This window comes from Nematostella vectensis, chromosome 5 (genome assembly GCF_932526225.1).
Source record: "Nematostella vectensis chromosome 5, jaNemVect1.1, whole genome shotgun sequence".
Lineage (NCBI taxonomy): Eukaryota > Metazoa > Cnidaria > Anthozoa > Actiniaria > Edwardsiidae > Nematostella > Nematostella vectensis.
In genome coordinates this window covers 12,703,801-12,722,111 of record NC_064038.1, presented here as the reverse complement: position 1 = coordinate 12,722,111, position 18,311 = coordinate 12,703,801, and the positions used below count along the sequence as shown (strand labels likewise).

At 45.6% G+C, this 18,311-nt stretch overlaps 1 protein-coding gene across 2 annotated transcripts; it reads right to left on the bottom strand.

Moving 5' to 3' along the window:
* Nucleotides 1-2: 2 nt before the first annotated feature.
* LOC5514182 (agrin) lies at nucleotides 3-14,230 on the bottom strand. Of its 2 annotated transcripts, XM_032383753.2 has the most exons (13): nucleotides 14,075-14,230; nucleotides 12,121-12,276; nucleotides 10,630-10,782; nucleotides 10,125-10,274; nucleotides 9,277-9,426; nucleotides 8,164-8,316; nucleotides 7,046-7,165; nucleotides 6,494-6,737; nucleotides 5,903-6,123; nucleotides 5,356-5,580; nucleotides 1,235-1,450; nucleotides 865-1,083; nucleotides 3-214 (listed from the first exon to the last, which is right to left on the bottom strand). In XM_032383753.2, exons 1-13 carry the CDS (start codon nucleotides 14,130-14,132, stop codon nucleotides 210-212), a joined length of 2,070 nt encoding a protein of 689 aa, XP_032239644.2. In that variant the 5' UTR covers nucleotides 14,133-14,230; the 3' UTR covers nucleotides 3-209. The 2 variants fall into 2 exon arrangements, with proteins under 2 accessions (XP_032239644.2, XP_032239645.2); XM_032383754.2 differs by lacking the exon at nucleotides 9,277-9,426.
* Between the last annotated feature and the right edge of the window lie 4,081 nt (nucleotides 14,231-18,311).

The window sequence follows — 18,311 nt, the reverse complement described above, 5'->3', positions numbered from 1 at the left end:
TATAAAGTAGTTCAATGTAATGTTATAACAAAACCATGATACAGATCCTGGACCAATCAGATTACACTTTAAGACAAATTGATAACGAATCAGCCAATCAGGTCACAGTGTTCACGTGCTTATTCCAGCAACATTAATTGGTCCGTTTTACGTATAAAAATGATCAAAAGAAATGCTCGCTACGACTTTTCCGTGTTTAATGTAGAGGATCATCCTGAAATAAGTAATAAAAGAAATTGGTTAGTGAAAAGCAAGCACTAATATAAGGTAACGGTGCGGTTATGGTATGTTATGGTGAAGGTACGGTCATGGTATTGTCAGGGTATGGTCACGGTACGGTCTACGGTAATAGTACGGTCATGGTTTGGTCACGGTACGGTCTACGGTCATGGTACAGTCATGGTACGGTCAGGGTACGGTCATGGTACGGTCATGGTACAGTCACGGTTAGATCATGGTACAGTTATGGTGTGGTCATGGTACGGCCACGGTACAGTCACGGTACGGTCACGTTACAGTCATTGTACGGTTACGGTACGGTCACGGAATGGTCATGGTACTGTCACGGTGGGGTACGGTAATTGTACGGTTACGGTACGGTCATGGTACGGTCACGGTACAGTCATGGTACGGTCACGGTACAGTCACGGTACAGTCATGGTGCAGTCATGGTACGGTCACGGAACGGTCATGGTACGGTCACGGTACGGTCATGGTACGGTCATGGTACGGTCACGGTACAGTCATGGTACTGCCATGCTATGGTCACGGAACGGTCATGGTACGGTCATTGTACAGTTACGGTACAGTTCGACACGGCCACGGGGATGTCATGGTAGCACAACAACGATACACACTCACTACCTTGTTTGCACTGGTCCATGGACACCTCCGTGATCTGTTTGTTTTGATTACAAGCGGCCACTCTGAGCTGACACGGGTTGCTGTAGATCTTCCCGTCTGAGCCACACCTAGGTGAGTACTCCATGGTACAGATTTGAGGGCAAACGCACTTCGCTTCATTATTCACCATCTGACAAATGGAGTTCGGAGGGCTGGTGCAGGTCTTAGTGGCACAGGTTTCTAAAAGAAATTAAAGAATAAAGATCAGCAACTACTTTGCTTTTGTTTACATTGAAAATGTAATGGTCAACTTGCAAGAAAACTTCGAATAACCATATATATATTCATAAATCAGAGTTTACAAATCACTTCACCCCTCCCCTGTGGTCACCTTTGCACTGGTCCATGGACACCTGTGTGATCTGTTTGTTCTTATTACAGGCGGCCACTCTGAGCTGGCACGGGTTTGCGTAGATCTTCCCGTCAGAGCCACACCTCGGCGAGTACTCGAGTGTGCAGAATTTTTGACACACACACTGAGGTTTGTTATTCACCATTTGGCAGATGGAGTTAGGAGGGCTGGTGCAATTCTTGGTTGCACAGGTTTCTAAAAAAAAAACAATTGTTAAAATAAAGTGAGCGTTTCCATGATAATTCACACTGGGAACTGGTCAATTAAGTAGCTTTATTCAAGGGGTAGCGAATTGTCCATAGAAATATTGATTTTCTCAATTTAAAAGCCTCTCAAATTCTCGGATTTTTAGAAATTCGAAATCTCCTTTTTGGACGGTCTTGGATTTTGTTCTCGGATTCTTAAAACGGCCTTCTGGCCGTCTCGGAATATCAAGGATTGCCCATTCGCCATCCCTAATCTATTTACCCGACAGTTTGCAACATATAATATTGCGTTTTGACTGGATTTAACTTTGATAAAAAGTATGAACTATTTATTAGTTACTGTTGCGTGGTAGGGGTATTATTGTTGCGTGGTAGGGGTGTTACTGTTGCGTGGTAGGGGTGTTACTGTTGCGTGGTAGGGGTGTTACTATTGCGTGGTAGGGGTGTTACTGTCGCGTGGTAGGGGTGTTACTGTTGCGTGGAAGGGGTGTTACTGTCGCGTGGTAGGGGTGTTACTGTCGCGTGGTAGGGGTGTTACTGTTGCGTGGTAGGGGTGTTACTGTTGCGTGGTAGGGGTGCTACTATTGCGTGGTAGGGGTGTTACTGTTGCGTGGTAGGGGTGTTACTATTGCGTGGTAGGGGTGTTACTGGCGCGTGGTAGGGGTGTTACTGTTGCGTGGTAGGGGTATTACTGGCGCGTGGTAGGGGTGTTACTGTTGCGTGGTAGGGGTGTTACTGTTGCGTGGTAGGGGTATTACTGTTGCGTGGTAGGGGTGTTACTGTTGCGTGGTAGGGGTGTTACTGTTGCGTGGTAGGGGTGTTACTATTGCGTGGTAGGGGTGTTACTGTTGCGTGGTAGGGGTGTTACTGGCGCGTGGTAGGGGTGTTACTGTCGCGTGGTAGGGGTGTTACTGTTGCGTGTTAGGGGTGTTACTGTCGCGTGGTAGGGGTGTTACTGTCGGGTGGTAGGGGTGTTACTGTCGCGTGGTAGGGGTGTTACTGTCGCGTGGTAGGGGTGTTACTGTCGCGTGGTAGGGGTGTTACTGTTGCGTGGTAGGGGTGTTACTGTCGCGTGGTAGGGGTGTTACTATTGCGTGGTAGGGGTTTTACTGTTGCGTGGTAGGGGTATTACTGTTGCGTGGTAGGGGTGTTACTGTTGCGTGGTAGGGGTGTTACTGTTGCGTGGTAGGGGTGTTACTGTTGCGTGGTAGGGGTGTTACTGTTGGGTGGTAGGGGTGTTACTGTTTGGTGGTAGGGGTGTTACTGTTGCGTGGTAGGGGTGTTACTGGCGCGTGGTAGGGGTGTTACTGGCGCGTGGTAGGGGTGTTACTGTTGCGCGATATGGGTGTTACTGTTGCGCGATATGGGTGTTACTGTTGCGTGGTAGGGGTGTTACTGGCGCGTGGTAGGGGTGCTACTGGCGCGTGGTAGGGGTGTTACTGGCGCGTGGTAGGGGTGTTACTGGCGCGTGGTAGGGGTGTTACTGGCGCGTGGTAGGGGTGTTACTGTTGCGTGGTAGGGGTGTTACTGTTGCGTGGTAGGGGTGTTACTGGCGCGTGGTAGGGGTGTTACTGTTGCGTGGTAGGGGTGTTACTGTTGCGTGGTAGGGGTGTTACTGTTGCGTGGTAGGGGTGTTACTGTCGCGTGGTAGGGGTGTTACTGTCGCGTGGTAGGGGTGTTACTGTCGCGTGGTAGGGGTGTTACTGTCGCGTGGTAGGGGTGTTACTGTCGCGTGGTAGGGGTGTTACTGTTGCGTGTTAGGGGTGTTACTGTTGCGTGGTAGGGGTGTTACTGTTGCGTGGTAGGGGTGTTACTGTTGCGTGGTAGGGGTGTTACTGTTGCGTGGTAGGGGTGTTACTGTTGCGTGGTAGGGGTGTTACTGTTGCGTGGTAGGGGTGTTACTGTTGCGTGGTAGGGGTGTTACTGTTGCGTGGTAGGGGTGTTACTGTTGCGTGGTAGGGGTGTTACTGGCGCGTGGTAGGGGTGTTACTGGCGCGTGGTAGGGGTGTTACTGGCGCGTGGTAGGGGTGTTACTGGCGCGTGGTAGGGGTGTTACTGGCGCGTGGTAGGGGTGTTACTGGCGCGTGGTAGGGGTGTTACTGTTGCGTGGTAGGGGTGTTACTGGCGCGTGGTAGGGGTGCTACTGGCGCGTGGTAGGGGTGCTACTGGCGCGTGGTAGGGGTGTTACTGGCGCGTGGTAGGGGTGTTACTGTTGCGTGGTAGGGGTGTTACTGTTGCGTGGTAGGGGTGTTACTGGCGCGTGGTAGGGGTGTTACTGTTGCGTGGTAGGGGTGTTACTGTTGCGTGGTAGGGGTGTCACTGTTGCGTGGTAGGGGTGTCACTGTTGCGTGGTAGGGGTGTCACTGTTGCGTGGTAGGGGTGTCACTGTCGCGTGGTAGGGGTGTTACTGTCGCGTGGTAGGGGTGTTACTGTCGCGTGGTAGGGGTGTTACTGTCGCGTGGTAGGGGTGTTACTGTTGCGTGTTAGGGGTGTTACTGTTGCGTGGTAGGGGTGTTACTGTCGGGTGGTAGGGGTGTTACTGGCGCGTGGTAGGGGTGTTACTGGCGCGTGGTAGGGGTGTTACTGTTGCGTGGTAGGGGTGTTACTGTTGCGTGGTAGGGGTGTTACTGCGCGTGGTAGGGGTGTTACTGTTGCGTGGTAGGGGTGTTACTGCGCGTGGTAGGGGTGTTACTGTTGCGTGGTAGGGGTGTTACTGTTTGCGTGGTAGGGGGTTACTGTTGCGTGGTAGGGGTGTTACTATTGCGTGGTAGGGGTGTTACTGTTGCGTGGTAGGGGTGTTTACTATTGCGTGGTAGGGGTGTTACTGGCGCGTGGGTAGGGGTGTTACTGTCGGGTGGTAGGGGTGTTACTGTTGCGTGGTAGGGGTGTACTGTTGCGTGGTATGTGTGTTACTGTGGCGTGGGTAGGGGTGTTACTGTCGCGTGGTAGGGGTGTTACTGTCGCGTGGTAGGGGTGTTACCTATTGCGTGGTAGGGGGTGTTACTATTGCGTGGTAGGGGTGTTACTGTTGCGTGGTAGGGGTGTTACTGTTGCGTGGTAGGGGTGTTACTGTTGCGTGGTAGGGGTGTTACTGTTGCGGTGGTAGGGGTGTTACTGTCGCTGGTAGGGGTGTTACTGTCGCGTGGTAGGGGTTTTACTGTCGCGTGGTAGGGTGTTACTGTTGCGTGGGTAGGGGTGTTACTGTTGCGTGGTAGGGGTGTTACTGTTGCGTGGGTAGGGGGGTGTTACTGTTGCGTGGTAGGGGTGTTACTGTTGCGTGGTAGGGGGGTGTTACTGTTGCGTGGTAGGGGTGTTACTGTTGCGTGGTAGGGGTGTTACTGTAGCGTGGTAGGGGGTGTTACTGTCGCGTGGTGAGGGGGTGTTACTGTCGCGTGGTAGGGGGTGTTACTGTGCGTGTTAGGGGTGTTACTGGCGCGTGGTAGGGGTGTTACTGTCGGGTGGTAGGGGGTGGTTACTGTCGCGTGGGTAGGGGTGTTACTGTTGCCGTGGTAGGGGTGTTACTGGCGCGTGGTAGGGGTGTTACTGGCGCGTGGGTAGGGGTGTTACTGTTGCGTGGTAGGGGTGTTACTGTTGCGTGGTAGGGGTGTTACTGTTGCGTGGTAGGGGTGTTACTGTTGCGTGGTAGGGGTGTTACTGTTGCGTGGTAGAGGTGTTACTGTTGCGTGGTAGGGGTGTTACTGTTGCGTATTTTACTGTTGTTCTCTGTGTTATTGCCCATCGATGGCTCGCCAAAGGGGAAGATTTTATGTAAATCCACGGAAGAGCAATGAATCCCTTTCCCACTTGATTCAACCCCCCCCCCCCCCCCTTCCCCCCAACGCACATACACCCCTTAAACTCCTGGATCCGCCCCTGATTTTCATCGAACCGCACCTGGACCGTTATTTGGACACCTGCCGCGCCTCACTGATGCAATAAGACGTCCTGCCTCGCACGCCTGAGACTTCATCACGCAGATGTTGGGGTAGGTCTTGCCATCTCCGCAAACTGGTCTTAGGATCCTTGGGCACTTTGTCTGACACATACAAGTGTATTCGCCCTCTTTGTTCTTTCGACAGGCTGAGTACGGCTTGTCACGGCAGTTTTTAGGGCAGATGCCTAGAACATATTAAAGAGTCTAGATAATAGCCTAGTCCCCAGGCGTCTCACAGCCCCCTTTTTACAAGGTCACCCTGCTGCAAAAACCGCCAACATTTCGAATCAAAAAGAGAAGAGCTGATGACCGAGAGTAGCCAGGGTACGAGGCTTACAATTTCTACATACACATGCGCGCTAGGCCCCTCTCCCTCGAACGGAAAGCAACCCTCGTTACTCTACTGACCTCTTTCAACACTTCACGAATCAAACAAAAAAAAAACACCCCAATAGGCTTTCGTTAGTCAGAGGAATGAGTCAAGTACCAGTTTTTGGTGGACAGTACCTTTTTCACGGATACATCTTGGCTGGCCACGTACCATCCTGCACGTCTTGGGGGGGTTGCATTTTGTGGTTTCGCAAGATCCTGTACGAGAGACACAACGAGGCTTGCCGTTTTCCATCTGGCAAACTTGAGTTCTTCGGCAACGCAACAAGCCGCACCTATTGGGTCTTGGTCTGACACACCGGGCCCGCCCACCGCGTGATTGACATATCAGGGGTGGCCTATGAAATATTTATATCAGAACCAATTTAATTTTTTAAGCACTCGCATACACCACGTTACCCATAAACCATTGCGAGTTACGTACATTGATTCCTTAATTGAAATAGGTGTATGCTCACCTTCTTGATAACAGATTGTATACAAGTTAAGACACATTAAATTCCATTATACCCCGTTAGACCACGTGAAATACGATTGATGGCTTTTATTGACATAACTGGACACGTTGGCTAAAACATGATTGCTTTGTTTCCCTTGGAGTATTCGTCTATGTATCGTAGTAAGACCAATACCGCATGTTCTATATTGCACAATGAGAGGCTGCGAGGTACAGGGGGTTAGCTATCTTCATGTATTGATCTATCACACCTGCATTTCATCTCTTCGCATGTTTTCCTCTTGGGCACACATCTAGCTCTCTGGAAGGACACCTTGCACTCCTGGTTTGGTCTGCACTTAAGCTGCTCGCAGCTCGTCGGCCTCGGCGTCACGCACCATTCCCTCCCTCGGTGGACTCGGCAAGTCTGAGGGGGCGTGCACTTCACGCGCTTACACGTAGCTCGAAGAGGAACGCAGCGCGCGCGTCCGCCAGCCACTTTGCAGATGCTATTTCCTGTAAAAAACGTAAAAATTGATGTCACGCAATGCGTCACGCGCTTGCACGTGACTAGAGAAGGGACGCAGGCATACGCCTACCAAACATTTCTAGATTCTATTCCTTGTTACGCTAAACCTCACAATTCATTGTGGTTAGCCTTGTTTTTAAGACTCTGTGTTATGTATGGGATCATTGTGTTTATCGGAAACTGCTAGAATCCGCTATCTTGATACATTATCCCCGCACATTGTTTTACCTCTTTCTTCAATACACACCATTGGACTTAATTGTGTTATAAATATAAGTGTATATGCCAATCTTACCTCTGCACCGGACTTCGCTGCAGTCTGTCTGGGGAGGACGCATACATCTCGGTTTATTGCCGATCATCTTGCACACTTTGGTTCCCTTGCATTTTTTTTGTTCGCAAGATTGGCTCGAGCCTAAAGGGGATAAAGTTTAACCAACAAAATGTGTATGGAGAAAGTAATGGGATACAGTACAAGAGGCAATCAAAGAGAGACCACCAATAAGACCAATCCAACGCCCTACTACCCTTACACCGTCAGGGGCTGCACCTCGCATGGGACCTGGGCCCGAGCTGACCCTTTTGGTCATTAATACTCAATAACAGTGTTGAAAATATTAAAAAATAAAAATAATAAACATCGACAGGTACACCTAGCAAGCAGGCTTTGATCCTTTACTATCGATAAAATCACAATACCCACTGCAAAATGTACAATTAGCAATTAAGAGCCTATGGTACTATCTCGTTGCTACGAAATGGAAAAGCGCTACATTCGGTTAAATAGACTAAAATCGCCGCGCGTCTTCCAACTTGGTTCGGTGGCCCAGTGGTTAGCACCTTTGACTCGTAAGCAAGCTTCGAAGCTCCAGTTCTAATTTCGAGAATAAAAATAGATGGCGAAAAAACAAGATGGCGGCCATTTCTCGCGAGAAAAACACATTAATTTTACAACAATTGTGAATTTTTTTCACTCAAACATACATGACATAAAACAGAAGCTTTTATAAAACAAACTAATTTCCCTAGCAACGAACTCAAAAGATAGTACCATAGGCAAGGAGAGATTATGAAGATTTTCTCTAAGGGGTGGAAGAGAGGCATTGACTGATAAAATATATTGCTGCCGATATAGCGCTACCTTCATTACTCTTACTCAAAACCACGCAAAATAACATTAGCAACATGATATCTCGACTGATTGAGAAGTTTTTACCAAGGCTGTCGGGAGAGCTAGTTGAGAGGGGGAGGGGGGGGGGGGGGGGCGGTGTAGGGCAGCAATGTTGAAATTGATAGTTTAAAAAATGGACAATCCTTTTTCAATTCCGATCCCGAGAGGGAGCAGAAGAGCATAAAAAAAACCCAGCCTTGGTTGCGTAGGGTACCAAGAAAACAACAAAAACCGCCATTTACCACATTTTCCGCGGTGCTTCATAGTGATGGTGCCGTTACTCTTGCACGTGGCCGATCTCAGCATGCAGGGGTTGCTGTACGTGACGTTGTCCGACCCGCAAACTGGTTGGTACATCTTGTTGCATATTGGCGCGCACTTGTCCGGACGAGACCCTGAAGGTGAAAAAGTGTAGATCATTTATTCGTCTTATTTCATAGGGAGTGCGCAATTACATTGACGACTATACAGTAAGGGTCGATTTCATGATGAATTTCAGCCCGGGCTGAGTTTTCATCAGCCCGAGTAGCTGCTTACCTATTATATGCCTTAAATCCAGCCCGGGTTCAGTTCTATTCAGCCCGGGCTGGACTCGGATTTTATTGTTTTACAGCCCGGGCTGAGATATTTACGCGATTACGTGGCGATTTATAACCCTCTAGCCCGGGTTGAAAATCCTAAGCCCGGAAAACTTCTCCCGGGCTGAAATTGATCGCGGGCTGAAAACTCCCTCATGTATAATCTAAAGAACAATTTTACAAGTATTTGTGCGAGATACCGGGATGGACTTTCAGCCTTTCTAACCGGGCTGAAAACTCAGCCCGGGCTGAAGTTCATCATGAAATCGGCCCCTAAGACAATTAGCATATTTAACAGTCACAAAATTTAACATTCTGTTAGTATTACATTGAATTCCATTGAATGAGTGATCAGATGGTAGTTTTGAAATTCTCTTGCAAATAGACCGCTGTATTTTCAATTGTAAATAACAACAAAGGATATGACGAAGCGGGTTCCTGATTTAACAACATTGACAGTACCAAATTAAACAAAGATTCCAGTAATAGATATCCTACTAATACACAAAAACACCCAAGAAAACCTTGATATATAGATATGTAGAAATTATTCGTGGTCTTAAATGCTGTCTTAAAACAAGTGAACACTTTCTGGACTCAAGGAAGGATCAGGCGTGTGTCCAGAGGGGGGGGAGGGGGGGGGGGTAGGGGGCTCATGTGACAAGATGGTTCATTTTCTTCCTTTTCCTCTTGCGCGCTGATTTACACGCGCGTGTTAGAGCTTTCGCTTCTGTTTCCTTTGCTAGTGAAAATCTGGCATTCGTGTCCCGAACTCACCGCACGCTCCTCTGTGTTTCAGTCTGAGTTGTCCATTCATCTGACATACAGCAATCTTGAATACACACGGGTTATCGTAAGTCTTGCCATCCGAGCCACAAACGGGGTTCAACTCTTTGGTGCAGCGACGCATACATCTGAGACTTGATCCTACGAAAAGAAGATTTACTGGGATCAGAACTGATCTTACTGTAATCTTGAGTACAGTGATGTGGAAGTCTCTGAAAAGTCATATATGATTGTCGTATCCCTCAGGTCCCTCCTTGCTCATGTAATGATATGAATTCGACTTTAGCTGACCCCTTTGTTCTAGCTAAGAAGACGGTAAATTTTAGGTATGTGTGTGTGTTTATCTCTAGAAACGCTCCCCAGTTTTATTAATATTCTGAATTTAAATAACTGTACAACCAGAGAAGGAGCCTGGCCTAATGAAGATAGGGAAGCTCAAGAATACTTCAAAGAACTGTTGATTTTTAACTAAATATAAGGAGTCCCAGTCATTCGGGCGTTCCCTTACAGATTTCCGCATTTAACACTTTGTTTTATAAAAAAAATATAAAAGGTTTAAAAATCTTATGTATGTAATTCCAGACTAAGTTGTTTTCAGGCTTATTTTCACTACAGAGGTGAGCAGGGACGAAAAAGGGAGCGTATTTGTGACATGCTTACTTTGCGTGCGAAAATTGTAGTGAGGGAGAAGCAAGCGGAAAAGAAAGGAACGGAAAAGTTACTCCTATTCTTCCTTTGTCTCATTCGCACAGGATTTCCACGAGTTTTTGCCTCTGCTTCCTTCTCAGTCTAAAATTTCCTTCGCTAGTGAAAATCTGGCATTCGTGTCCCGAACTCACCGCACGCTCCTCTGTGTTTCAGCCTGAGTTCTCCCCTCATCTGACATACTGCAATCTTGAATACACACGGGTTATCGTAAGTCTTGCCGTCCGAGCCACAAACGGGGTTTAACTCTTTGGTGCAGCGGCGCATACATCTGGGACTTGATCCTACGAGAGAAAGGAAGGTTTACTGGGAACAAAACTGCTCTTACTGCAATCTTGAGTGCAGTGATGTGGAAGACTCTGAAAGTCATATATACTCGTCCTATCCCTTAAGGTCAGCCTAGGCGTTCTTACCGGGTTTCCTGGACTCAGAAATGAACCTCGATACTTTTGCCAGAGACAAACCCGTCCCGTGACGTTACATTTTAACCATCCACAGGAAACCCGCCACAGAATAAAAAGAACGCCTGGGACTAGGCTGCCTACAGGTATAACATAGCGCTATAAAAAAATATTTTAACATTCTAATAACCCCCCTTAAAATACCGTGCTTTCCCCCCCTAGCGAAAATGCTATTTACCACATTTCCCGCGGTGCTTCATGGTGATGGTGCCGTTACTCTTGCACGTGGCCGATCTCAGCATGCAGGGGTTGCTGTACGTTACGTTGTCCGACCCGCAAACTGGTCGGTAAATCTTGGGACATATAGGCGCGCATTTGTCCGGTTTAGGCTCTGGGGGCGAAAAAGTAAAACATTTACAAGAGGCCGTTTCCCAGTGCTCGATGGTAGCATTATTACGTCTAGTAAAGTAATAAGTATAAGTGGAAATTTCTACGACGAGTGAAGAAGAAGGACTAGTGATCCTTTACAGTTGTCATATAGTAGTTGTATAAGATGTCTCAAAGAACTATTCTGTACACACTATGTCCTAAATTGCGTAGTACCCTTTTAAATACTCTTGGAGGTAAAAAATGCTTTGGACAGAGTTCAATAATATGCTATTTACACATTTTTTTACCTGTGATTTCGTTATAATTAAATGTTTCTTTCATGGTAGAAAAAAAAACTTTTTTGTCATACATGTCCAAACACAGGGGCTCAAACGAATCGCACATGCAATACGTCAAGTATCCCAGTAACCCCTGCGCGCAGGGTATCTTGTTACAGATGATCAAGCCCTACCCCTTTCACATACCTGTCAACCTCCGAAAATCTCAAGGCTTGATAATTTTTTGGGGGAGGGGTGGTGTATATTCATTTTTTGGGGGGAGGGGTGGGTTTAACCTTGCAGGAGTTTGTGCTATAGAAAGCCCTAACGAACAAATCCACTTATAGATCGCACGAGGGTGTTAGATAAATTGCGCTACGCAAGTGAATTATTGTTTCAAATATTTTAATAGGAAATAGGCAAAATTACGATTTTTTTTATAGAATAATTTCTCGGAAGCGATAAAAATCGCTAAAAAGCGGGAGTTTTGGTGCTCAACGCGGGAGAGCGGGAGAAGGGGTCCAAAATCTTGAGACTCCCACCTAATGCGGGAGAGTTGACAGGTATGTTTTCAACTTCACATGAGCATCAAGGACATCACGAAAATTTTGAGGTATATAGAAACCCCCTATATTATAAGTCCTTACTATAGTACATTGCGGTCCACTAACATAAAGCTTGGGCCACCTGTTGTATAAGAGTACATAACATGGAAAACTATGTGGCGCCTACGATTTTCAAAGTAAATACGAATCTTGAATAACGACAGGACATCCCCTCAGGTGATTGCGCCCCCTTCCATATCAAGCAAGCTAGTTTTCAGAACTGTATTTCTAGCTCGCTCGGTCAATTCCTTATTAGGACATATCATAATATTTGGAATCATTCCTTTGCTTTCTTTGTCGCCCTAAAACTTTGTACCTCAAGAATTTCCCCACGTAAACTTATACAGGAATACGTGTTTACAACAATTTTACAGTGTTAAGAACATCACAGGTTTCCCGCGCGCCCCTGGCTCTTTTAGACCATTTATATAAAAAAAATCTTTCCATTGATATGCCCTCCCGCAATAATTTGCTTACTACATTCTCCAGGGTATGCCAGTGTGATTGTGCCGTTGCTGCGACATGTCGCTGCCCCAAGCATGCATTCATTGCCGTAAGTCTTGCCGTCTGTTCCGCACACGGGCATGTAGATTGCTGGGCATGGTCTTACACATGGGTCCACTATCGCCAATCCTTCAAAATCAAACAGAAAATCTTTCTCAATATTGATCGTCGAAAAGCTGGGGTCAGAGGAATAAGGGGAGGGGGTGAGAAGACTTGAGCTAATTCTTCAAAATCAAACAGAAAATCCTTCTCAATATTGATCGTCGAAAAGCTGGGGTCAGAGGAATAAGGGGAGGGGGTGAGAAGACTTGAGCTAATGCTTCAAAATAAAACAGAAAATCCTTCTCAATATTGATCGTCGAAAAGCTGGGGTCAGAGGAATAAGGGGAGGGGGGTGGGACCACTTGAGCTAATGCTTCGAAATCAAACAGATAATCTTTCTCAATATTGAATAAAAACAGAATGGGGAGATGCCTGGATAAGCTCAAAATAACATACCAAAGGGTATTCTATTATTTCTAGCACTGACAGCGCTGATAACGTAATCGTGCACATCATTTATCTTATATCGCATTGCAACTTGCGCATTGAAGGGTCAGCAATCAATTCATATCTTTCATCATACGACACGGCATAATGGCATCGGGCCAAAATCCTGCTTTTATACCCATTTTTAGCCTATCTTTGCTTTGTCACGATACGTCTTAGACCACTCTCCACCCATTTTGCAAATCCATTTATTCTGACTAAAAATAGATAGAGGAATCCTGGGGTAGGTCGTTATGGTCGAAAATTGAGTACAATCGAATTATTTTTTTTTTAAATACATTCGAGCAAACACGAATGTTCATCGTTTGCTTTCGCCGATAAGCTGAAAAAAAAGTGAATTCGATTTTGTTAGAAATCGTCGGACACGTGCGCAGACTGCTTGGCTGGCTTGGAGTCTACTGAATCAAAAGAAATCAAAAGGTCTATTCGAATTGCTGCCAGGTTTAGCTAAGCACTTCCTCAGTGCTTGATGCTGGCTGCATTTGATGAAGCAGTATGTTGCGACAGACAACTCCCCGGATGAAGTGAATTCGTTCAGGAAGTCGTCATATCCGCTTGATAGCCCCAAATGGTATTCAATTATATTTTTCTCCTACGCTCTATATAGTGCTTTCAGTTATCAGCCATCTTTGTTCGAGGATAACGACAAACCGATTTAGGAGCCTGGGGTCAAATTCTACCGGTTCTGTAATACGTAGTCTCCATCGCAGCCGTCTGCGTTTGTCATTCGCGAAAAGAGCTTTAATGTGGGCAATGGCCGCCCTTAAAAATTAACGGCTTACAGACAAATCTCAGGTTCTTCAGTAAACAAAATCCTTTACAATCGTTTACTCACTATAAGTAGCCGCACCCTCGATCTCTTGTCAAAACATGCCAATTCATCGAACCATGAAACCTATTTTTGTATAACCATTCCGTGTTAAGATGGTGGCTAGCTAAGGAATCTTGGGCCAAATAGATATATCTCGATATTAGCAGATAAAAAAAAATATAACTGTCAGAACGTTACTGGCACCTGAGGTAGTGGGATAGTGGAGGGTTCTTCATAGCAAGAAATAATGACCATAGAAGATACAGAAGACAGAAATAAGATTACATCATAAAATAATAAACCATAAAAGTGCTTTGTGGATAAATACGTTGTGTGAGTGCCTGGCTAGATTTCCATTAACTGAACTTCATGTTTAACTGCCGTTTACAAATGGCAGCAAGCGAAACGCAAGTCGTATAAAAAGTACATGGGTTCTTCTAGAATTTGTGCCTAGCAATGAAAACTAGACGAGTACGACCCTAGATTTTCTTAATCTCGCCAAACTTATTTCATCATCGGATCTTTAAGCGGTGCGTCTCAACGACAGTTGACAACGTTCTTACCCACCTTCGGCACAAAATGGAGCAGCCATAACTGCCAAAAGCAGTGTCCATAAGGTCTTCATAGCTACGCTTCGAGGTCGTCTATTCACAAACGTAGCGAGAGTTTGTCTGTCCCGTCTCTTCGTGTCACTGCTGCAGCGATCCCCTTGAATGTTGACTCCTTTAGATGTTTAGCTTGTATCATATATCATAGCCTGCGTGCATCCGGTTTCACAATTCTATAAATAACTAGACCCTGAGCGCAGGATTGACTGGGATACATGAGATCTGCAAGTTGTTTGAGCCATGTGTTCTGACATGTATGACAAAGATTTTACTGCCCACTTTGTATATGATGAAATATATATACAATATAATTCCGTTGCGAAAGACAATATCACTAAGCGCAAATGTGCTACGTTATTTCACGCGTATTAACATTCTGTCATTATGCAATTTTTATCCAATTTCCGTTGAACGTTCCTAGTATCCGGATAAGTAACAAAAAACCCTTGTTTAGAAGCGCGTATTGTTAGAGGTTACACAAAATATCATACTGTTATACTGCTTGAAGCGTTCGTAGTTTAGCGTTCCGATTTCCGTGAAAGTTCCGAATAAGAAACAAAAACAAATCCTTGTTTAGAAGCGCGTCTTGTTGTTAGTAGCGTTGTCCATTGCGTCCTGTTAGAGGTAATGCCAACGTGCAGAGGGCACGATTGTAGCTGGAATTTGTTACTAATAATTTATCCACTTCTTTATATGTACATTTGTGCTGAATGAATACAATCAAAATCCAATCTGAAACAATTGTAAGTGATTTTAAAGTACTTTGAAGATTTCAAAGCAATTCAAAGTTTAAGATCTGGCCCCCACACACTGTATATATACAATCTTGGTGTTTATTGAAAATGCCATATCACAACATTGATTGAAGTAAGAAAGGTAAGGCATTACCAGTATATTTCGTTTAGTTATAGGGGTAGGGATGTCATACTAGGATCACCATTTATTTCCATTCTAATCACAGGTAGCCCAGGCAACGGTTGCTTGTTCGTAGCTCGGAATTCGGCTGTTCTGCTGAGAGGGGACAAGTAAAGCGTTTTTTGTGTGAAATGTTGTCAATAAAATTGCCTTAGAACTTAAAACATGCCTTGTGGTTATCAAATTCACGTGTAATACACGATTTGGGGGGGGGGGGGGGGGGTTCTTAACGGGATTTATGACTTCTCTACCCCTACTAAGGAAAGAAACAAGGTTGGAGGAGCCATTTTCGGTAGCACTCAAATACCGTCGAAATTCGCGAGGAAAATACAACAAACTAAATATTTTTATCTCGCAGACCTATGCCAGGGTACACTTACATTCGATATGTGGCAAAACATCCGAGCTAAACTATTTTCCCTTTTCCCGACGCCGTTGTACGATTAGTTACGCTTGACCGCGCTGGGAAGGAGCACAGGTAGCCCAGGCAATGGTTGCTCGTTCGTAGCTCGGAGCTCGGCTGATCTGAGAGGGGACGAGTCAAGCGTTTTTTGTAGAATGTTGTCAATAAAATTAAGGCATGTTCTAAGTTTTATGGCAATTTTATTTGCAACATTCTACAAAAAACGCTTGACTCGTCCCCTTTCAGATCAGCCGAGTAGCTATTTGAGTGCTACCGAAAATTTTGTCATATTTCATCCTACTCAAAAGAAGTTACATAGATCAATATACTTAAGGTTACAAAATAAGGTAATTAAACAAAAAGACCAAACCAAACTTAAGAAAATCTCCAGGGGGGTAGGGATAATAGCAAAGCTACGTCATTATGTTACCTCCACAATTCTTACTCAATTATACTACGCCCTCATTTACCCATTTTTGACCTATGGTGCTATAATATGGGGAAACACTTACCAAACCACAACAATGCCTTTATTTAGACTACAAAAAAGAACAATCCGTCTTATCACTTTTTCTTCGTTTACTGAGCATACCTCTCCACTATTTAAAAAAATCCTTAAATTCCAAGATATTATATCATATCTCAACCGATTTGTATTAAAGTATTTAGTTTTGTATTGTAATTTCATCTTGTGGTAAAAAATAAAATATATTATTATTATTATTATTATTATTATTATTATTATTATTATTATTATTATTATTATTATTATTATTATTATTATTAATCAATCCAAGCTGAGATAAATTCCACAATAACTTGGTAGAAATTGAGGCTATGGTAAAATATACAGTAATCAAATCGCGAACCGGGCCTTCAACTCCACAAATAACATGGATCTGAGGGCTGGAACTTCAAATTCAAGATGGCGGCCATGACACAGTTTTAAATTATGCGAAAGGATTCTGGTAACTAGGCATTGCGAAATAATGCACGTTGTTAGGATCCACGACGAAAAATAAAAAAAAAACAGTTGCATTTTATAACTGGGCTACCACAGGTATCCCAGTAATAAGAATTGTGAAACCGGATGCACGCAGGCTACATATATCATCAATGATATTCTGTATCAGATGACGCCAGTTTCATGTTCTTGGCCCCAAAGAGTGACATCCACGCTTGGGAACCGAAGATGAGCGCCGCCGACGAAGAGACAATAGTTCTTTTCGGGGGCTAAGTCCCCTGAGCCCTTTTGCTTTAGAAGCGGGTCGAACTCGCGCCACGGCTTCTGCTTCGCGGCCTCTTTGTCAGCCTCTCGCCGACGCGCTTTTGCCGGAACGAGCGGCATAAGGAGCTTGTGCTTGACATCCTTCCAGGATGTCCTCGTCCAGGATGTTCTGGACCAGCCCTGCTAGTACGGCGGGCGCCTCTTTGTCAGGCATGCTATTAAGAATCTCCTCTATGTAAGCGTCCATGTTTGGGTATACCCTGTGCCACCCAGTCTCTAATTGTCCGTATCGCGGGCTACGATATCAGACAGGACGAGTGCAAACTGTTTCCGAGCGCGCCTTTCGGTGTTGCGCATCCTCTGCCCTACACGATCCGCTCCGCAGGGGCGACACAACTGCGTCTTCGACTGCGTCCCTATGCCGCAGATCTTGCACGGCACGGGGAGTGGGCCGCCCTTACGGAGCCTTTGGAGGTGCACCTTGCAGTAGGTGTCCATGCACCTCTGGCCACACGTGTTTGCATGGCCGACCTTTAGCCACCCGCAGTAATCTTTTCCCCACTTCATTCTTGAATGCTCGGTATACTATAGGACAGACGAGTGTCTAATTGCAAGGTTCCCACATGTTACCACACAAGGGGGGCCAGCCACCCTGTTATCGTTTTAGGCTCCCCCCTTGCTTCCCTTAATACTACCGAAAACGGGCACGCGCCGCCATCCCCTTAAAGCAAATGCTTTAAGCGACCCCTATAACACACCCCTCTCCCACGAGGCCCCCAGACGGTATACCCTAGCCGTTGGGGGTCTAAGAAAACTACGGAAAACGGGCTGGGGGCGCGGCGCGGGTTATTCTCATTTTTATGAAAGTCCCAAGTCCCCTCAAACTGTATCGAATCTCCTTATGTCAAAATATTTTCCATTTATTTTCAGTATAAGCAGGGTGTGATATGCAGCCCCTAAAGAATCATTTCCCGAGGGACTGGAGGCAAGCTGGATACCGGAGCTTAACCCATTGACTCCTGGCTATTTTTGAGCGGAATTTTCAAAAAACAGACTGAAAACAGATACCTCCCCACCTATTCTGAGTTTTATACAGCCCGTCAAAGTCAAACACAGCTGCATCTAGTCAGCGGTATCCAAGCTTTCCAACAGTGCTTTGCGGTCCCTCCTTTTAATCCCTCGTGGTTGTACTGAAGCGAGCACAAGGTGATGGTTGCTTGTATTTTTCATCAAAAATACAGCTATGAGCATATTAGGAGAGTGTCTCAGGACATCATGAAGTCTGTTGGGGCATAAATGAGTGCTTTGCTTATGGATATTTGCAAGCAAAGGTGGATTCATGATGATTTTTTCTTGTTTGGCTTTGCCCGGATGAGAAAATAATTTTCTAATGAATCACCACAGCTCTCCTAAATGCTGTCTTTTCTGAAACCAAATTGATTCCAAAATTGTTTACACTGCTATTCTGGGTCTGTATGACCTGGAATTGATTTGTTTGGCTTTGGGGTGAAAAGACTTATAAAAAACCATCTGACTTTGGGGAGAGAAGTGTTGACTGGCCTTCCCCTCGTGATTTTTTTCCCTGGATCTCCCAGAATTCTTTGCAATCCGTAAAGGCATCTAAGTGGTTTTACAAGCCTTCAAGGAGTG

Bases quoted from the DNA above. Each gene is read 5' to 3' on its own strand.
- LOC5514182 (XM_032383753.2), bottom strand. From the start codon at position 14,132: ATGAAGACCTTATGGACACTGCTTTTGGCAGTTATGGCTGCTCCATTT. The intron at 12,277-14,074 runs GTGGGTAAGAAC...TTGATTTTGAAG, and splicing joins TGCTCCATTTTGTGCCGAAG to GATTGGCGATAGTGGACCCA. The intron at 1,084-1,234 runs GTGACCACAGGG...AATTTCTTTTAG, and splicing joins GTCCATGGACCAGTGCAAAG to AAACCTGTGCCACTAAGACC.